Source organism: Brettanomyces bruxellensis, chromosome 9 (assembly GCF_011074885.1).
Source record: "Brettanomyces bruxellensis chromosome 9, complete sequence".
NCBI lineage: Eukaryota > Fungi > Ascomycota > Pichiomycetes > Pichiales > Pichiaceae > Brettanomyces > Brettanomyces bruxellensis.
In genome coordinates, this window is record NC_054690.1 from 2,033,397 (window position 1) to 2,047,622 (window position 14,226).

At 47.5% G+C, this 14,226-nt stretch overlaps 3 protein-coding genes across 3 annotated transcripts; 1 reads left to right on the top strand and 2 right to left on the bottom strand.

Annotated features, from left to right (window-relative positions):
* Positions 1–1,872: 1,872 nt before the first annotated feature.
* On the bottom strand, positions 1,873–3,036 carry BRETT_002719 (uncharacterized protein; the record flags this gene model as incomplete). Its single annotated transcript, XM_041281240.1, has 1 exon — positions 1,873–3,036. The coding sequence occupies one exon, from the start codon at positions 3,034–3,036 to the stop codon at positions 1,873–1,875; it is 1,164 nt and encodes a 387-aa protein (XP_041139031.1).
* Positions 3,037–6,341: 3,305 nt separating this feature from the next.
* Positions 6,342–9,674, bottom strand: POL3 (DNA-directed DNA polymerase delta; the record flags this gene model as incomplete). Its single annotated transcript, XM_041281241.1, has 1 exon — positions 6,342–9,674. The coding sequence occupies one exon, from the start codon at positions 9,672–9,674 to the stop codon at positions 6,342–6,344; it is 3,333 nt and encodes a 1,110-aa protein (XP_041139032.1).
* A 638-nt stretch (positions 9,675–10,312) lies between these two features.
* Positions 10,313–13,699, top strand: BRETT_002721 (uncharacterized protein; the record flags this gene model as incomplete). Its single annotated transcript, XM_041281242.1, has 1 exon — positions 10,313–13,699. The coding sequence occupies one exon, from the start codon at positions 10,313–10,315 to the stop codon at positions 13,697–13,699; it is 3,387 nt and encodes a 1,128-aa protein (XP_041139033.1).
* Between the last annotated feature and the right edge of the window lie 527 nt (positions 13,700–14,226).

Sequence of the window (14,226 nt, forward strand, 5' to 3'; positions counted from 1 at the left end):
TTGGATCCCCGGGCTTTCTTGTTTAATATCCAATCCGGATTTTTGATTTTTTTTGTCCTTTTACAATTTGAGCTCCGAGAAAAACAACGGGGCCTAAACGGAGAAGAGGAAGAAAAAGTGTTCGGTGTACGGTTGAGGGCAGAAAATATATGTACAGTGTACGGATGTGCGAAGCATTTTGCAAAAGTCCAAGTTGATCGACGCGACTACGAGCTAAGCTGGAGCGTCATAACAAAAGCGAGCAAGGAAAAAATAATAATCCAAAAGAACTAGTTTATAAAGCGGGAAAGATTACGGAAAAAACGCGAGAAGACAATTTGGGAAAAATGAGAACGAGAATGAGAACGAGAAGGAAAATGAGAAGGAAAATGAGAAGGAAAACGAAAACGAAAAGGAAAAGCAAAAGGAAAAGGAAAACGAAAACAAGAAGAACAAGAACGAGAAGGAGAACCTAGCGAAGCTAAAAATACGAAGGGCTGAAAGTTTAAATTCAAGCTTAAAAAACCTTTGTCTGGGTAAGATAGTAAATATCAATTGTCTTCAATTTAGTTCGGATTTTGAAAGTCAGAACAAGTAAAATATTCTCTTCCTTCGTATTCCGCAGATTCATTGCTACTGAATTTGTTGTTCCGTTTCCTCGTTCTATACGCACACTCTCTTCCTGCATAAATAATAGCCGCCAGCTTTTGGGACGGTACTATTTCGCTCATAAAATATGCATTGTATTGAAGAAGAAAAAGTCAGACAATGAATTGACGAACAGGAAAGTAACCCAAATATTCTAAAGGGTTCAAAAATACATTGGGTAGGAGTCCGACAATCCTGGTTTATCAGTACCAAACAAAAATTAAACACGTCCCTTCTCTCTTGTTAGCATATGATGACGCACCAGTATATGCAGAAATTTTGGCCCTGTAAGCACGCACCCAAAATCAACTTGGTGATTGATTCAATTTCATTGCATGTGCCGCGTGTAATAACAGAAATGTTACCCAGCTGATTCGCATTTTGCTACTGTTCGCAAGAAAATTTGCTTATTTGCACAGCCGTTTGAACAAGGCTTGCTTTATATTTTGAATACCAGAAAGATCACAATAGGACGGTGTACTTTAAAAAACAAAGCGGTTCACGCATACTTAATACAATCGTTTTGAGTTGATGCAAAGCAAAGCGAGAATTGCACCTGCATATACAAAGCACTATTTTTTAGAGGTACTGCGTGAAAGCGGTGTTGCTTCATGCACAGGGGCAAACGAGTTGTAACGTACATTAAATAAAGGGTTGTTTACGAATAAAGAATTGCGTTTAAACCAGGAACCGTGAACAATGCAGAGAAATAAAAGAAACGCCAAAGACCTGAACGTATTTCCGGCCTCGTAAAGCTAAATTAGGCATGGCTGGTGACATAAATGGTCGTTTAGAAGTGCAACGGTCAGTTACAGATAAGTTTATTTTGCGTTAAAATTACGTTAACTTCTCGCTAACTACTTGTTAACTTCCTGCTTGCTTTCTATTGTTCAGACGTACTTGACCTTACCAACATTGCCCGACATTGTTCATCTACAATTCTAGTACTTGCATTGTTTGATTCATTTTTTTTATTTCGTACCCGGTGGTCGCAACCGCTTGCAACACGGGGGACGTGTATCAATAAACCGAAATCTAAAGCCAAAGTAGACAGTGAGAACATTATGAAATACAAAGAGACGACGCGATAATAAAGTGAAAAGCAACCAATAATAGAACATGATAAAGGCAATGTAACGTAACAAATATAAGCATGATGGCATTAACAGCTCCGGAAAAGGAAGTTGCGCCTAGCAAAGAGAGCAGCTCGGAATTTGGAAGCGTAAGTAAAAGAGAAGAACAACACTAGCAAGCTGCGGATGCCAATCTTTGCGTTGCAGCTTGACCAATAAGGTTGTTTCCCCTGTATGAGAGACCCATGCAACGGTCTCCGGCGGGTAAAACAGGAATTTTCATGTTGGTCAGAGTCGCAGAAGACGAAACTATCGAAATTGCGTCGTCTTCTTCGTCGCTCGAGTCGACTTCCTTGCTGTGGACCTCATAGCCCACGCTAGAGTCCGAGAACGATGCCTCAGAGTGCGATTCGACACGCACAAGCTCGGTTGTGCTGTCAGAATCATCTGTTCCTGAGCCATCGTCGTATTCCAAGTCATAATCACCATCACTGTAGTTTTCCAACTCCTCATCCTCGTCGCAGTCGGAATCCGACGCGTCGGACGACTCGCTGTCGCCGTCTGAGTCACTGTAGTATGTGTAACTCTCGCGGTTGGTGTCCTGATGCGTTGCAGAGCCGTGCAAAGGGCTGTCTGCCTCATTGAGCTCTTCTTGCTCATTTTTGCATCCATCACGCGATTTATTTCCACCCGGACCACTCCAGCGGCCTTCCCGGTCCACTGCCGACACTTTGCCATCAGCCTCACCGCCAGAAATCCTGTGCGGTGTGTATGAAACGCGCCCATAGCTCCTCCGATCCCCATCAGAGCTATTCATGTTATGCTGCCTCTCAAACCGGCCGGCACGTGACTTCGCACCCACTTCCGGCCGCCGTGTGACCCGCCTGTCCGTCCTGTACCGATGCAGCTGGCTTTTGCCCTGCCTTCCGGCGTAGAACCGTGCGCTTTGGGCCTTTTCCCGGGCCCCATGTTCGTTTTTGTGGCTAATTTCATCGCTGTCGCTTTCACTGTCATCATCGCTGTCATCATCGCTGAAAGCGTCGCAGTAATCGTCGTAATCGTCCTCATAGCACTCCTCATCACGTGCCCTGGCTTTATCGGGCTTCTCGGGCATCACAGCGATCGATTCAAACGAAACTGTACGGCCAAGTCTGCCGGCCAATTTGTTCTTGGTATTTATTTCTTCAATTAGGCTATCCAACATGTTCGCCTGGCACACCAACCGGTGTAAATTCACATCGTTCTGCACCGCCTCCCTCGTAAGTCTCGATTTCACTCGCGATGCGAGCACATATGCCCCTGATATGCTGCCTGATCCCGTTTGACTGAGAATCATGCTTGTGCTTAATTGGTAGTAGCTGCAAGATCTTGTTTCTGGTGTAAAGATGTGCTGCAGATGCTCCCGCTAATTTTTTGCAAAATTTGCAAAGCGTATAACTTTTTTCTCGTGTTGCGATATAGCGTAGTGTGTGTGTTTGTTTTGGTTATCTGTAAACAAATGGTCTCTTAGGAAGTACCGAACGGTTGACAGGATGCATCGTAAGCGATGACAGGTGTGCGATTCGGTATTTGTAACATATATATATATATATACAATTCGCATGGGCTTGTATTGATTTCTGAAAACTCATTACTCACACCCGAGATCCGAGACCACGCAACGGAAATTAAAATTATTTGTACCGCGCGCGAGGCCGAGAAAAAACCGTTACGCACTAACCGGCAAGTTGGATGGAATTTTTTTTCTTAATTTAAAATTTTGATCCAGAAAATAATGCAATAAAATTGCAATTTCGTAATTTGCATTACGCAACCAGATTATATCCGAAAGAGGCGGCATGCCTGTTAAAGCAGGATTTCTCACCTGGGGCGGCTGTAATAGTTAACGTTTTTTTTTTAATTTCTTTTTTTCCTGAGCGCAATATGTCAGCTCCCACGGATAGGCAGGTGCTTATCTCCGCAATTCATTATTAATACACTCGGTTTCCTTTTCTACATTTGCTACATGGTCACATTACACCCAAGCTTAAAACAAGATCCGAATGTGCCGCCGATATCTGCTAGATTTTACAAGATGTCGGACGACAGATGGTAGATTGTTGAGGACGGAGATTTGAAGTGGGATCTGGCATCTTCTGTGGCATATATCTTGGCTCGAGGGAGGCATCCCGCGCGGGACTGTAAAAAAATATTGCGGGCTTCGCGTGCTTGGTGCGTTATCCGGCAAGGGCTGAAATGGAGCGAAGAAGTGAAGAAGTGAAGAGGGGATGAAAAAGTGGGAGGAATAAGGTGGGATGGCATGGGTGAGGAAGTGAATTGAAACAGTGGTTATTTGAGAAAGTGGTGGTTGGTATGTAGTATGATGGACTGTAGAGATAAAGGGGAAGCTGCTTTCATTTGGGAAAATTCGGAAGGGTGTGTGCTGTCTGTCATTCTACATCCAAACATGAGACTTGGTTGCGAACATATTCTAATTAGGTATTTTGTGTAATTCCGGAATTGGAGGGACTAGTGAATGTAGATTACGATTGAATGCACTCTAGTGCTTCTCGCTGGGATCAGCCATGGACCGCTTTAAACCATAATTGGTATTGTCAGGTTTGCTGGAATTATTCACAAGAATAGAGCATTGCTGAATATGCATTGTAAGGATTGCTTTTCAAAAATGTACTTATCAAATGAGATATAAACATGGTACATAGTGCGTAAATTCAGCTTTTTAGTCATACTTGGTACAGGGCAGTTGCTATGTTCATATAAGCATAAAGTCTATCGTTCATCGATGCATTGAACTTGATCGTTGAGAAATAATAATTAAATAAAATATGCTTTATTGTAATTGTGCTCCCGAATTATGGATGCGTTCAGCAGTATAAGGTTTCAATTTCAGTATTTGGGGTAAGCATAGTTTAGGGACAGGTTTTTGCTTGGTTGCAACAATTAGCACGCAGAGTGCAGATATTCAGTTTACACTGGTGATGTGCGAGTTAAAGTTTAATATTGTACTTCCAACTTGAAGCTTCAAAGAGCGCAAGTTTAATGAATGAGAGATTTAAAGACTACAGGTTTTGTTGTTGTTATTTCACAATTTTGCAGGCATGATGGTGAACTTTATTTGTGGATTATAGAAGTTGCTTATGTGTCCCGAATGAGCATTTCTTTGAATATATAAATTGCGTTTTAATTATGATTGACATGGAGGAGATTATTCAGCACTGAGCGCATACTTGAGTTTGCGATATTGGGCCTATAATCAGTGAGGAGTTTATTATCTGCATTATAAGCACGTTTGATATTGAACATACACAACTTTAAAAAGATACACATGGAAAGCCAGTATTGAATACTTTTCTTATACAGGAACAAATCTGCACAACTTCATGCATGCCTTATCACTCGCTATACTAGGGAACCTTTTATTGAACGCAAATATATGATCAGCAGCAAGAATTTCCACTAAAGTTCAACATTACTTCTGAATAGAAAGCATTTTGAGTATCCAATTGCACATATGATTAACAGTTGTAAGCAGATTATTAACATAGACAAGCCTCGCATTAAATTTTTGAACGCAGGACTGTATTCATTGATAAACGGCATTGGATATCAAAATTCACTTGATAACTTCTTATTACTCAAATTCACTAATGTTGATAGCCATACTTAATTTCATTATTAAATGGATTGAGTACAAGCATAGATAAGTCTTTTAGCTGACACCAACTTGTACATAAGTGAGCCTAAGATTAAATAGCAACTATATACAAATGAACATTCTGTACATCTTGGATAAATATTACTGGATACCCGTAAATAGACTTCATGTTGAATAGCACTCATAAACAAACCTGCTATTGAAGACTAAGTCTTAGTTGTGAACAAGTCTTGATTCATTGTTCAACTTTGCGCGAGCATAATGAACTTCATATTGAAAATGCTCATGAAAGGAAGTTTATTTATTCACGAATGAGCGTCAATTAAATGAGCATTAATAAATCAATTGAATGAGCGTGAACAGATCAATTGAATACTCAAGCTTCAGACTGAGGACACTTAAATAAACTTTATTGAATATTCATAAATGGGTTGTATCGATACTCTCGAATAGGCATCAATTGATACTCTGCATAAATCATTCATTAAATACACATAGGCATCTTAAATACCTTAGCAAAGACTTAACTCTATCTGGAGTAGCTTCACATTTAATACCCAAGTCTACGCATAAGCAGCTGATACATTAATAAATGTTTTAATGAAAGCATCAATTGAATACTAAGCTCCAATAAATTAGGTTTACTAAACAACTTTTCATATAAGCGGCGGATACAAACATAAATTACAATAAAAGCAATGAAGACTAAGCTCCAATATATTAACTTCACTAAACAACTGCAAACCCTTCATAAATTACAATAAAAGTAATTAGAGATTCAAGCTCCCGTACATTAACTTCACTAAACAACTACAGGAACCTCCATAATTTAGCTTTCAATAAAAGCAATGAAGACTAAGCTCCAATATACTAACTTCACTAAACAACTGCAAACACCTTCATAATTAGCTTTCGATAAAGGCAATGAAGACCAAGTTCCCCACATTAACTTCACTAAACAACTCTACAGATACGTTCATAAATAACTACCACTCGATGGCATCCCAGTTCCTGAGCTCGCCGGCCTGCGCCAGAACATCCTTCTGGACCTTCTTCCGCATGTAGAAAATCGGGCAGTCGCGGTTTGTGCACAAGACCTGCTGGTGAAGCGAGCCCTGGCATCTCTGGCACTGGGTCCAGAGCTTGTTGAACTTGGCCTGCAAGGCGTTCAGGTTTGCGAGGTCACGGGCGTAGAATTGGGCACTGAGGGGGCGGCAGTTGGCACAGAGCATCTGGGAGGCCGGAATTGGGGCCTTGCAGCTTCGGCAGGTGTTGGACCGCCGCGTAAACCGCATGAGGCCGCCGGATTTGGCCGAGGCCACGCGGACAGTCCGGGTGTGGGACCCCGTGAGCAAATCGCGGGCCTTGTGCTCGCCCAAGATGGGCTCGAAGATCCGGATGAGCGGCTTCGAGAGCTGGTTCTCGAGATAGTACTTGGTGTCTATGGGCAGCGAATTCTCAAGCACGTACAACGGGTCCTCGGACTTCTCCCAGTTGCGGTCTCCGGCGGTCTTTATAATCACGTAGGCAACCCTATCGCCCACCGTGGGGGCCGAACCGGGGTCACGTTTGCGCATCCGGTCCGCCAACTCCACGTGGGGCTGTTTGGCGGCATAATCCTGCCTGGAGAGCTGCTTTGTGATGACCAACTGCGACAAATCGACGCGGTTCTGGAGGAGGTCCGCGATGGTGCGGCGGACGAACTCCTGGGCCGATTTCACATCGCGGTCCTCAAGAATGAGCTCCAAAACACGCGTTACGACGTTCTGGACGAGCCGGCAGTTGTCCCGGCGCACAGATTCGATTCCCTTGGTGTCCATCTTGTCAAAGTGGTCCAGCTGCGTCCACCAGAGCCCCGCGTACCGCTTCTTGTTGATCAAGAGATAGGGGAAGTACACTTTTTCGAACTCCAACTTGATCGGCGCCTTGAACTTCGTTGTCACATAGTCCGCGGCCTCCTGGCCCAACCGGAAGCACGTTTCCATGTCCGGGTAGCCGAACCGCACCATGACGGAGTCCGTGTCCCCGTAGACGATCAGCGAGTCGTACTTGTACCCGTTTTTGATGTTGTACTTCTGCAAAACCGTCTCCTGCGTCTTCGCGATCATCTTCCGGCCCCACGCAGTCACCGATGACGAGATTGCCAAGCAGGGGAGCTTGCCGATCGTCGCACCCGTGAACCCGTACACGGAGTTCGCCGAGATCTTCAACGCCAACTGCCGCCCGTTCAACACCTGCTTCTTGAACGGGTCTTTTTCCGCCTTCATGGCCTTCTTGGCCTTCTTACGCGCCGAGAGAAGCTCTTTCAAGATTGTCGGGAGTATCCCCAGCCGCCTGGCCGCGGTCACAAAGCAGTCACCCTTCGGAGAAACCTCGTAATCGACGTTTTCCTTCAACTGGAGCCGGTCGATCGTCGCCCGGTCCACGAGAGTCGTGTAGCACACGTTGTGCGCCATCATGATCGACGGGTACAACGAGGCGAAGTCAAGCGTCGCGATGGGGACGTCGTAGTAACCCCTGGCGGGGGAAATCACGGTGGCCCCCTCGTACTCCTCGTTTACGTTCTCACTCTTCATGTTTGGGATCACGATGTCCAGCTCGAGGCACTTGCGGAACAACTGCGATATCACCTTGATCTGCTGGCCTCGAGAGAGCAAGAACGAGAACGGCACACCGGTCACTCTGGCCATCTCCGTGTAGTTAACGAGGCACATGAGTTTCTCCATCAACCGGAGCGGGAGATACGAATCCTTCAAGCAGTAGACGGCCAACCGGCGCCTGGTCTCCGGCGTACCGTTCTGCAACTGCGTGATGATCGAGTGCGGCACGTCCTCCTTCTGTTCACCCAAGAAGTGCGAGGAAACAGCGTTCAAACTGTACGACCGGAGTTTGTACTCACGCTGGATGAACTGGAACAAATCCAGCTGCATCCGGCCCTCAATGTTCACTGTCTTGCTCTCCCGGGTGCCGTAGGCCCGCGAGCTGAACACCGCGTCCTTCACCTCCTGCCTGGAACGCGTAAGACGCCCGAAATATGCGAATTTCTCCTCTCCCAAGGCGATTGCACGGTTCAACAGGTACGGGAAGTCGAAATTGCAGATGTTGTATCCAATCATGACGTCCGGATCCACCTGCACCACGAACTGCCGCCACGCCATCAACATTTCCCGCTCGCTGTCGAAGCAAAACGTGTCTGAACCCACGATCCGCGAGCATTTCTTCACCGTGAACACATTTCGCACAAACGGCACCTTCTCGCCCACCCGCGACACCACGTTGGCAATCTGGATCACTGCGTCGTGCTCCGGCTCCGGGAAAATGCCCTTTCTGCCCGAGCACTCGATGTCAAACGACATCACACGCAAGGGAGCCGTTTTTTGCCATTTTCCCTCCGCCGCGTGCGAAATGAGGTCCTTGTAGCTCACCTTGATCTCTATCTGGCACGTGCTCTCCCTCTCCGCCGCGCCCACCAGCTCGTACTTGCCCCTGGGGGCCGTCAGCCACCCCATGCCCACAATATGGCAGTCGATCATCAGCCGGAGAAGATACTGCACATTGTCAAATGTCATCTGGCCCGCCGGCTGGAAAAGCCCCTTAAACTGCACCTCCCCACGCTCGAACCCGGCCCGCACCCGGCCTATGTGCCGCGCGTTGTCCACCACAACTTTAAAAAACGGCAATTTCACGTTGTTGTTGAACCCCCAGATCGATTCCTTCTTCGCGATCTTCACGTCCACTATTCCCTGGTAATTCGCCTCCATGTACCGCCGGAACTCCCCCAAATCCCCCGGGCCGAACCCCTTCGGCACCGGCGCATAGAAGTAGTGCCGAAACCCGACCACTTTGCACAAAACCGAGTGTCCTTCGTTGGTAACGCCGAAAAAACGCGCTGCTGAGTATCCGTCAATTATCGTCTCGTCTGCGTCCAACTGCTGGAAAACGATGTCGTATTCCGCCGGGTCGATCGCCGGCAACACCGGACGACCCCACTCCTGCGACGCCTCGCCCTCCACATTGCTCTTTCCATCCAACTTCGACATCCGAACAAGCTCTTTCTCAAAAGTGGACGGTTCGTTATCCACCTGCTTCGATGTCAATTTCCGGTGCAATTTCTTCGTTGAAAACGTCTCGTGCACCGGAATCTTGAACCCGTGCGACGGTATCTCTGATCCCACACACCTGTCCGTTTGTCCCTCCGTGTGCCTTCTCTTTATTGCCCTTGTTTCGTCATTGCTTTTTGCAATCGAGCGTTTTTCGGCCACCTCATTTTTAACCTCATTTTCGGCCCCGCTTTCATGCTCTTTGCGTTTCTCTGACATGCTTCTTTTATGCTTAATGCTGTTCTCAAGGTTCTGCTCTCTAATTGGTTACCCGATAACAAAGATAAGCCTGCCAAACACATTAGATAACGTTCAAGTTCTTTCTGATCTCGTTGCTTTTTTTTCACATCTCGCATTTTTCCGCCTTTCATTTTCCCTTTTTTTTTTTTTTTTTTTTTTTTTTTGCATCTTCACGCGTCACTTCGCTCGCGCGTAAGTCACGTGCCAATCACGCCATTGAAAATTTATATGCACAAAAAACGGGGAATGACATAAAAAGGCGCCAGAATCCACCAAAAAGTGCCATTTTCGAGTTTTTGGATCTAATTCTGCAGATCCTGGCAATGTGGCGGTCTCAGCACTGCATAGACAATGAATTTTTGTCATGTCTACATGCGAATAATCGATAGTAAAGCATGCCGATCTGTAGGAATGTGTGCATCCGTACACTAGAAGCAGCGGATGGCAGATAGCACCAGATGAAAAAAATAAATAATTAAAATAAAATAAAATAAAATGAAGTAAAATGAAATAAAATAGCGAAATAAAAAAGTGCATAATATATAAAGGAAGCGTTCTGCACTTCCCCAAGCACAAACACCGGGTATCGATGGCCAAGAAGCAAGCAGCACACAGCGATGAGCTTCAACTTTACTGGGAAGCCCAAAGGCAGGAGTATCAACCTCGGAAATAGGGGTCTTTCGGGTCATGACAGAAAGTCGTTTTTACAAACTGTGAAAAGAGACCGTGAGGAAAGAGCACAGAAAAGGAGGAAGATAAGTGCCGCAACGATGATCCAAGCGGCCGTACGGGCCATGGAGGATCTAGACAGCAAGCGGGGACAGCTTGGTGCTCAGTGGGCCGGCAGACTTGAGGAATTTTGCTTCTTTTATCCATATGTTGTACTTCGGCAGGATTTTGAAGCATCTAAACACCAACTGGCCGTTTTAGGCGGTCAATTGGGGCGCGGACCGCCCACTAGGACGCTCCAGAATGTTGCTCGGGCGCTGGTGGACGCGGATATGCGCCTAGTTGCCGCATGCGGCGGGAAAGACTTTGAAAATACCGCTGAGTATGTTGAGCTTGTCAAAATGAGTATTCCAGCCATTCAGACGGCAATTGCGGGCATTGGAGCGCAGCAGAGTGGTGCAGAGCCAGGTGGGACTGCAGCGCAGGTCTCGCTGCTCCTTGCGCTGCTTTTTGACCTTTTCCATGTGGAAAAACAGCTTGAACAAAGCACAAAAGACATCATAGACTGGATTTTCCACTTTTCCACTTCCAGTGCCTACAAACCGAAGCACGGATTGGTTTCTCTTCTCTCAAAATACCGTCATTTAGATGTTGTGGACGCAATGCTAGCGCCCGGTGCGGATGCACTGCGGCTGGCGCAGTTCCTCGATGCGCTTATGCAGGATTTTGTTGAATTTGGCAAAAGCCTTGATCTTGCGCTGGGCGCCAGGGTCGTTTTTCTTGGCAACGTATGCCGACTGTACCAGCGCATGCCGCAGCGTACTGGTGCCGTGATACGTATGTGCGATCTCGAGTTCTTTGCGGCGCTTTTGCCGCAGTGCCACCGCCAGGGGGGTGCGCTCTACTTTGCGTCTCAGTTTGCGCCGCAGCGTACCTTTGTCTTTACGGATGAGGACCCGGAGATCTCCGGTCAGGATTCTGGACAGGATAGATTTTTTGATGATGATATACAGAATGATAATTGCAGGTGCGTTATTGCGCCATGCCTGGAAAATGGCATAGCGCAGTTGTACACGTCAGGGGATGCGGCGCACGCGGCGCTTCAGTACTGCGCGGAGGCGCCGGTACTCTGTACGACATTCATCTACGAGTTGCTACAGCTTGTTGCACCGCAGGGGACTGCGCGCGGCGGCGCCAATGCGCGCCTCGAGAGCGCACTCTTGTACTCGCTCATCAATGGCGCAGGGCCCAGTGCACCCGCAGTTTTTCTACACAGAGACTCGGTTGCGCAAGAATTTTGGACCAACTACTCCTTCGAAAGTCTTTCTGGCACCGCAGAGATTGCGCAGTATTTTTGCGCAATGCGCAACCCTGCGCTGGTTCCGTGGTGGCGCGGCATGTACGTGGCGCTCATGATGTATTCACGCATGGTATCATCTATGAGTAACAGCGCCATGGTGCGGCTACTGCGGGAACCGGCATTTTCGTCGCTGCTGTTTTTCTCGAAAGATATTGCCGTGAAGACGGTTTTGTATGCGCACCAGTACCTGCAGTCTGCGCAAGGGGTGCGCTTCGATGCGCAGTTTGAGCAGGTGGTCATGGCTGCGCTTGCGCTTCTGCGCCTAGTGTACCGGCGCAACTTGCGCGTGAAGATGCTTCCGGACCAGTACTGGGCGCTCGGCGATTTCAAGGCTGCGGGTGTGTTGCCCTTGCTTGGCGTTATTGCACAGATGCACCGCATTATTGATCTGCACGACGAGGATGACAGTGCACGGGGTGCGCGCATGGGCGCAGGCAACCCGACGCTCCAGCTCTTGCGCGGCGAGCCCTTGTTCAGCGCAAGCGGCTGCCCGGCCCTCTTCAGACACATTTTCATGTTTGACGGGGAGCGCGGCGACGCTGGCACGATTGGCGCTACGAGTGCAACCAGCGTAACGGGCGCGACCAGCGCAGGCGGATGGCGCATTCTCCCCAGCAGTCAGTACCAGGCGCTCTGCGTCTTCTCGTACATCCCCTACATGGTGCCCTTCGCGCAGCGCGCCGGGGTGTTCCACCGGCTCATCGCCGCAGACCGCGCAACCTTTGCGGATGATGCGGCCGCAGCGCGCACTCGCGGCACAATTTCAAGAGATAACGTTCTTTTTGATGCGTTCGACCAGTTTTACTCAATGTCCGGCACAGCCTTCAAAAGCCCGCTCGCAGTCCAGTTTGTCAACTCGTTCGGCGAACTGGAGGCCGGAATAGATGGCGGTGGACTCACAAAAGAGCTTTTGACAAGTATTGTGAGTACAGTATTTGTCCCAAGTGGTGAAAATATAGCCCAAAACAGGGGGTACCGGTTTTTCGACACGACTACGAACCACCAGTTGTTCCCTAGTGCTGACTACTTTCTCCAGAAGCAGTATATGGAGCAGAATCCGCAGCAAAGTGTCATCAGTGGTGAGTCTGTGGCTTTAATGAAGCGTGTTTACCGTTTTATCGGCATGGTGGTGGGAAAATGCCTCTATGACAACGTTCTCATCGATGTGTCGTTTGCTCCCTTCTTCCTGAACTTGATGATGTGCTGCGAAAGCTGCTCTGCTTTCACTGGTGCTGCAGATACGGACAGAGAGAGTTTCCGCAACAGTTACGACGATTTGCAGCTTTTCGACCCGGAACTCTACGACAACCTCGAGAAGTTACTCCGTCTTGCTCCGGGCGACGTTGCCGGCCTTGGCTTGAGCTTCTGCGTGACCGAAAAGTTCGAGTATCGGGGCACAGAGTACACTTTGAGCGTTAATTTAGACGATGGGGTCGAAAAAGGTGCCGAAAAGCCGGTCACCGCCGAAAACAGGCTGCAGTACGTTCTTGCCTTGGCCAAGTACAAGCTCAACACTCGAATCCAGGAGCAGACGTGGGCGTTTATGGATGGCTTGTGCCAGGTGATCGATGAGTACTGGCTTACGCTTTTCAGCCCATACGAGCTTCAGACGTTGATTTCCGGCGGAGACAAGGGCATAGACGTTGAGGATTTGCGCAAAAATGTTGTTTACGGGGGCTACACGCCATCCAGCAACACGGTGCGGTTTTTGTTCGAGGTTCTCGACGAGTTTAGTGCCCAGGAAAAGGCCAAATTCGTCAAATTCGTCACTTCCTCCTCCAGGCAGCCATTGCTTGGATTCAAGGAGCTCACACCCAAGTTCGGCATCCGGAATGCCGGCAGCGACTGCACCAGACTTCCTACTGCATCCACGTGCGTCAATTTGCTCAAGTTGCCCGACTATAACGACAAGGATTTGCTAAAGCAAAAGCTACTTTTCTCTATCAACGCCCAGGCTGGTTTTGATTTGTCCTGAACAGGGTCTGGGACTAGTGCAATGATACTAATTAGACTGATGCACACCGCCGTAGATTGCACCTGTAGTTGTACAACTTAAAAGCAGGGTCCGAGTCGCACGCTTGTGCGACATTATGTGTGTCGTGTCACGTCTGCATTTGTTATTGTGGTGATTTTCAGTTGGCAGACGGTGGACTTGTGAACGGCTTGTAATCTGCCTTCATACATTCCTAAAGTGTGTTTAGAATGAGCTTTTGGAGGTGGCGTGCCCAGAACATGCTCTAGTGGTTCATGGATGTGATAACGATTTCTTTCTGTCAAATACAATCCTTATTTTCGGTACTTTCTTAGCCATTTATGCTGTTCGCACATTTACGGCAAATAATTGTAACAACAAATGTACCATGCTGAGCAGCAGGGTGTTTGGGTCAGGTGTAGTGACTTTGTTGAACTCAAGTCTGAAGCTTAATAGCAGTTAGCATGATAATTTATTGAAGTACGCATTGAAAGCAGAATTTAGGATTGCGAGGATGCTTTTTATTACCA